The sequence below is a fragment of the Anneissia japonica genome, unplaced genomic scaffold (assembly GCF_011630105.1).
Source record: "Anneissia japonica isolate Jap-2015-1 unplaced genomic scaffold, ASM1163010v1 scaffold288069_len450862_cov184, whole genome shotgun sequence".
NCBI classification, from domain to species: Eukaryota; Metazoa; Echinodermata; class Crinoidea; order Comatulida; family Comatulidae; genus Anneissia; species Anneissia japonica.
In genome coordinates, this window is record NW_022746790.1 from 42,998 (window position 1) to 49,679 (window position 6,682).

General features: G+C 33.6%; 1 protein-coding gene across 1 annotated transcript in view; it reads right to left on the minus strand.

The window, feature by feature from the left end:
- Positions 1 to 4,788: 4,788 nt before the first annotated feature.
- The window catches only part of LOC117120306 (histone H3-like centromeric protein cnp1), a 5,897-nt gene continuing 4,003 nt past the window's right edge, over positions 4,789 to 6,682 (minus strand). The window contains exons 4-5 of the mRNA XM_033265325.1: positions 6,577 to 6,651; positions 4,789 to 5,104 (exon numbers count right to left, since the gene is read on the minus strand). Of these exons, the coding sequence (XP_033121216.1) occupies positions 4,970 to 5,104; positions 6,577 to 6,651 (210 nt within the window). The 3' untranslated portion in view covers positions 4,789 to 4,969. The remainder of the gene's footprint in view (positions 5,105 to 6,576; positions 6,652 to 6,682) is intronic.

The following is a 6,682-nucleotide window of genomic DNA, read 5'->3' on the forward strand; positions in this document are numbered from 1 at the left end:
ATATTATGTCCTTTATTCTAACACTGTATTTACTTTTCTTTGATGATTATTATATATATATAATATATATATATATATAATATAACATATATATAACATATATATATATATATATAACCTATATATATATATAGGCCTATATATATATATGTAATTTTAAGTGTACCGCACAACTCTCTACCTATAGCATTCTCTTAGTATTTTGCATCCATTGAAAGAAACCAATTAATTTCATCAAAGTCATACACATCCCCACATTTTGTTTTTAGTTTCCAGAAATATTCGCAGCCTACTACGACGAACTGTTCATTTACACAAAAGCAATGGAGTGTTTCAAGAGTTATGAATCGTCAATGAGTGTGACGCCGGATTATGTCGATGATTTTAATAAAATAATCACAAGAATAGACGAAGTACGAGCTTATATCCAAACCTATGTAAGTAAAATCAATGACTTTAATGTTAAACGTCTGTTTTTAATGTTTTGTGTAACTTTAAAGAAGTAAACAATGGAGCAAGCCGTTAATGTACCGGGTACATCCAATTAAAGCTGCTTCATTGTAATAGTTATACACTGTAAAAACAGCGTGGATGATTTAAACACAAAGCTCCACGCAATTTTGTCCCTCTTTGGTAACACGTATAAAAGCTAAATGTGTTTAGGTATGGCCTAATCTTAGGATTCTGACGTGTTTAGCATATGTGGTTAGGTACGTAGATTATCTCATCATGTCAAATATCTGAACACATTTATTGCTAAACACGTCAGAAACCTAACCACATCCTAAAAGGGGGATGCGAGTTTTGTTTTAGAGTAAGCAGGTCTGACGATATTGATTAACTTACTCCATTTCATGCGATGTGAAATACAAAGTAATCATTCTTTATTTTCTAGTTAATTGGTGAAGGCAAACAATCTATGATTGGCGAGTCTGGTGGAATTTATTTGGCGTGCCGGAACTATCCCAACGACAGAACCAAGAATTTCATGATGGTCGCAACAATGGAAAACTTTAAAGACTATATACAAATCTTGGAGAACGACGCCTTAGGACTGTATAATCTCAAACGAACCAGTTAGAATCTAGAATGTAAATATAGCTATGTTGAAATTCTGGGTGATTACGTCTTACACGTGAATCGTATAGACGAATGACTGTTATGATCAAATTTAATATTTATATTCAGCTAGTGTGTGAGCCACTCGCAACTGTAAAAAATTTTCTGTCCAAAAATGGCGTACGTCTGCATAATGGCATATTGTACAGATATGTATATTTTGATGATTCTTAATTGTGAATCGTATAGACGAATGACTGTTATGATCATATTTAATATTTATATTCAGCTAGTGTGTGAGCCACTCGCAACTGTAAACATTTTTTCTGTCCAAAAATGGCGTATGTACGTCTGCATAATGGCATATTGTACAGATATGTATATTTTGATGCTTCTTAATTGACTTTTCACCTTTAATGATTCCTACTAATAATAGCGTCTTGACATTCTATGAATGTCATAGACCTATATTTTTGTATTTCAATTTGTATATAGAAAATATGTGTTACCAAAATAGCGTCGTACCCCATGACGAAAAACACACTTTAGGTTGAACAACGTGTTGCATCAAAATGAAAAATAATTCAGATGTACTGTAAGTTTATTTATTTTGTTTAGTGCGATGCATCATATCGGCAGACCGAATCAGTTCAACTTTGACTGTAATAAATCATTAATATGCGTGATAATGCATACTTTTGTAACCCGATTTATGTGGAGAATAGCAAAGATTATAATATAGCGTTTCCAAGAGTTAAAAAAAAAATCATTCAGAATAAATCTGAATAGTTATAAGTACTTTCTTATTGAAAGATAAACATGTTAATGTCAGTATTGACTTACTTGGTTCAATTACTTAGGACCACACTTAATAATTTTAAAATAGAGGGTATTTTTTCATATTTGAAATGTTACGGTAGTTAAGGAAAGCTTAATGTAAATGTAATATTTAATGTTAACTGTTTGCAAATGTATTCTACTTATTCCTCCAAGAGCAGCTTGAATAAAAACAATCCTGAAATGAATGTTACTCGATGTTGAGTAGGCCTACTTCATTTTAAATCGTATTTACACGACGAAGAATAGCTTAATGTTTAAACCATTGGTGGCGATGGTGATCTATTAATTTGAATCTCCATGTGTTACGATACGGCTCACAATGTAATACATACATTTACAACGATAAGTTACTAAAGAAAATACATAACACTCATTTCACAGGGCCGTCGCAACTCATCCGGTGCAGCACAGGATGGCTGGCCGCACCACTTTTTCTCATATATTTATTTTAACTCAGCAGAAACAGTTCTCTTTATTCTCGTACCCTCAAGTTATTATGCAATATTCAAATTCTCAGGCTATAGATCCCTGAATCTTAATAAATTTAGGCAATTTAATTTGGCCCGTGACGAAAAACAAAATAATAAACAGAATATTTAAAACATGAAAAAGTTCGATGAATATATTTTTAATAAAGACAAAAATGTAACTCATGGGTAATGTGCACGGGGTGGTTTTAAAATGAGCAAGATGAAATATGGGCCATAAATAAAATAAATAGCGGCAAAAAATCTATCACTCTGTGCTTTTCGTCGGTCTCATTCTTCACTGTGTTTCAAACAAGCCAAAAGCGCGTTATGATGTAGGGTTTACTCCGCTCAGATCTACAATTAAACCCAGTAACAGAAATATTTAAAAAAAAAATTAAAAAAAAATCCCAAGATTGTTAATTTAATTAGCTCTGCTAAAGTTAACATAGCAGCCCAGAAGTAAAAACTTTATCATAGATGTTAACATTTTTAGGATTGCGGAGTCCTGGTGCCTGATTTATGAGCCATGGTAGAAGCCCATTGTTAAAACGTAGAGGTAAAAACACAACTAAATTTAGTTTATTTTGCAATTCATCTATTGGGTTATTGTCAATAACAGTAAGCCTACTTAACTTTACATGATAAACAGTTTCATCGCTGTGGAACGAATTGCCACTCTATCAAACTGTCTCACACTATTGATTTAAGTTAAAACTAAAATCCCATCTCTTAACTCTAGTTAGCATTGTCAATTTTTCAAATCTTTCTCGTTGTACTCCCTTCGCTTTTGATCATTTATTTGAAATTAGCACATTATAAATATTATAATTATTATTATTATTTTTGAGCGAAATTTGCATACTTTTGTGCCATTGATTTTATTGTTTAATGGGCTTTTTAACATATTGTGTTGACTAATTGTATGGTTGTTTCCTTTGATTTTCGCCGCAAGTCAGTCAATTTTCGAATTTGTATTTTTAATATGAGTTTGACAATATATATATATATATATATATATATTTTTATCTCTTTTTCACAAACCTACAGGCACTGACTCCTTTTTTAAAGAATAATGAAAGAGGGAGTTCCCAACAATCTCCATTCTTTTTGTTTCTCCCCGGATTTGGAATTGTATTAACAATATTTAAGAAACTACGGATATCCGTGGATTCACAGTATCCTCATATAACTGTGTCAGGAGGATAGCCCTCTCATTGAAAAACACTGCGCTTCCGAGGGACACTACAAGACACCAAATCGAAGATAATAAATAGCAGAAGATAGAGCAGTTTAGTGGAACATCCGTTCAAAATGCATTGTGGGTACACGGAGAGCAATTTTACACCGTCCGCGTGGCGGCGCTTTATATCAATAATAAAGGCGCGGCTCAGGTTCGTTTGTTTCCTGTACTTTCTCCACTTAGTCTAATAGTCAAATTTTACCCCGCTCGCGGGAGGGCGGATGTTCAATCAATTTTAATTCAAATACGCGGAACAGCTCATTCTTCTGCTATTTAAGTTCTTTGACTAACTATACATGGAATAATTTGATAACTGTTGGGTTTGTTTCAAATAGTTTATAAAGCTATTTAGTGGTCGTAGGCTGTTGAAGTTGTTTTTTCATATTCTTTTTCTATATATTATGTTGTACTGTACTGTAATATGGTCAATCTTGATTCCGAAATAAAAGATTTGATTTGATTTGACATATATATTTATAGTATTAATATACAGTACTGTAATATCAATAGGCCTATTATCTAAGATTTTATACATTTATTTACGATCTAGTCCTATACCTTGTTTCATCTATTTATCTTTATGGGGGTGGGCCCTTGACTTCAGGGGCCCTGGTTCACTGAACCACATGAGCAGCTGGTAGATTCGCCACTTAAGAATAGGCATTCTGAGTATTGGTGGTGGGCCCACTGGATTGCTCACAAAATAGTCATCTACGCATCATGCTCTCACCATCTCACTCAGTATGAGAAGAGGTCAAACCTCATGAAAAATAATATCAATCCATTCTGGTGTATAAAATCTCTACCCTTACTGCTCACAAAAATCAATACAGTGTCACCAAATGGTCTGTATCAGCCTCTACAAATAATAACAGGGAGATATTGCAACCTTACGAAAATGGTAACGAATACGTCATTATCCTTATTGTTATTTGATAATGAACAAAACAGTCTTGACAATATGCTGAGCCAGCTGAATTTTAATTCATGTAAAAAGGCATGAATCTCCAAAGTTGTGACAAATATGCTACTGCGATGTAAGGATTGTCTAAAAATTTGATGACGTAACGGTATTCGTTATTGTTTACGTAAGCTTGCGAAAACTTTCCTAATACAGGTCTAGGGTTTTCAGTCTTGAATTAGAAAAAAAAACAACAAAAAAACATTATTAAAAAGATATGATAGGATTTCGTTTTTAAAAATTTTATTTTCCAAGGTTCAAAATTGTGCATACTAAAATACTCTGCATAATTACAATGTAAGAACAAAACAAAACCCTCTTAAAACATTAATGCCATTAACTAAAACATTTTAAAAACTTTTACAAACTACTATGCATATCATACAATTCAAAATCAATCTAACCCAGACCCTCTTGCCTTCCCCTTATCCGCCTTGCAAGTTGAATATCTCGGGGCATGACTGTAACACGCTTAGCATGCAATGCACACAGATTTGCATCTTCAAATATATGTACTAGGACAGCCTCTGCAGCCTAGGGGGAAAACAAAAATTAAATTAGAATTAACCTTTTTCAGGCACAGGGTCAACTACAGTGAAAATGAAATTAATTATAAATTGCAATTACTTTTACTTTTCCAATTAGGGTACATAATTACTTTTTTTTTCTTCCCCATTACCATTACATTTTCTCAATTAAAATTACAATTACATTTCCATTTTGATGTTTGGACAAAATCAATCAGGTGTGGGTTGAGTACATGGTTTAATTATTATATATGGCACAGGTGGACAAAGTGCGGTCCATGCGGCCCGACAGCGATTTCTTTTTGCGGCACACGAAAATGAATTAAAAATCCTATGTGTGCGGCCTGCCGAGCAACATTGGCTACAGAACACCTTGTATTTTACGGACCGACACTGAAAATCTTAAAAAAGTAATATTAAAACTGGGAATAAAGTGGTGTAAAAGCAATGCTCGGAGGTTTTTGGAAGTGCACTGGAAACATCGAAGTTTGGGTGCGGCCCTCTGTGTTAAATCAAAAATTCACTTTGGCCCTCGCAGGATTACTTTACCTGGGTTTGATGTGAGAGATAAATAAATAAAATAAATTATTATAATCCTTTATATAGAATAATGCTATCCTTTTAAAAATTATTCTTCTTGTCCCCCACCCCCCCAAATCTTTTCCCAAAAATTAGTTAATTTTATGCATGTTACTGTCCTTTCTTGTTCTTTTCTTTGCCTGTGCATAAGTCATGCCAAGACATCGGCTGTATATTTAATATTCTATGGTAGAAATTTGTTGCAATAAAAAGTATGCTGTAGATGCCATTGAAATGTAGCAAATACATTCAATTTCTGGTTCTCTATTCATCGCTAGGGATCCAGCAGCTGAATCTCGGGCTACAAGTACATTGTAACTAAACCAACGCCTAAACTGGTGACATCATAAACAAAAATATGTACTTTTCACGGTGGCTCGTTCCCAAATGAAATAGCCAAAGCTATCCAGAGTATTTTTTAATAAAAATGTTGTACCTGGAAACTGTTTGAAGACATTATTTTACATTTTATTAAAATTTCAAAAACCATTACTAGTTTTAGCTTGTCCATGATGTCCCTAATAGGAAAGAGAAGTAGTCTATGCAACATCTTTGACAGAAGCAAACTGAAATATTTCAGTCATATTTGCAGAAGAGAGGGTGATAACATTGAGAAAGTAATAATTCAAGGCTCAATCCAAGGAAAACGCAATCTCAGAGGACGAAAAAAGTTGAGATGGGCTGATGGCATACGTTCAGCAACAGGCCTATCCATGAATGAAGCTTACTGTCCAGCACAAAATCGATCATTATGGAAGGATGTCATCAGAAGGGTCACAACGGATCAGTCATGAACCAATTGACAAGAAGATACATCTTATTATTACTTTGATTACAATATTATAAAATGTTATGTGTGCGGTAATTAAGTAATTTAATAAAGAAAGGAATATACAGTACCTCTTGTATTGCCAAAATAGCATTTGCTTGCCATCGTAGGTCGTCATGTCCAAACATTGAAGCAATTTCCCGCACCTTGAAAAATATGCAAGAACCTGATCAACAA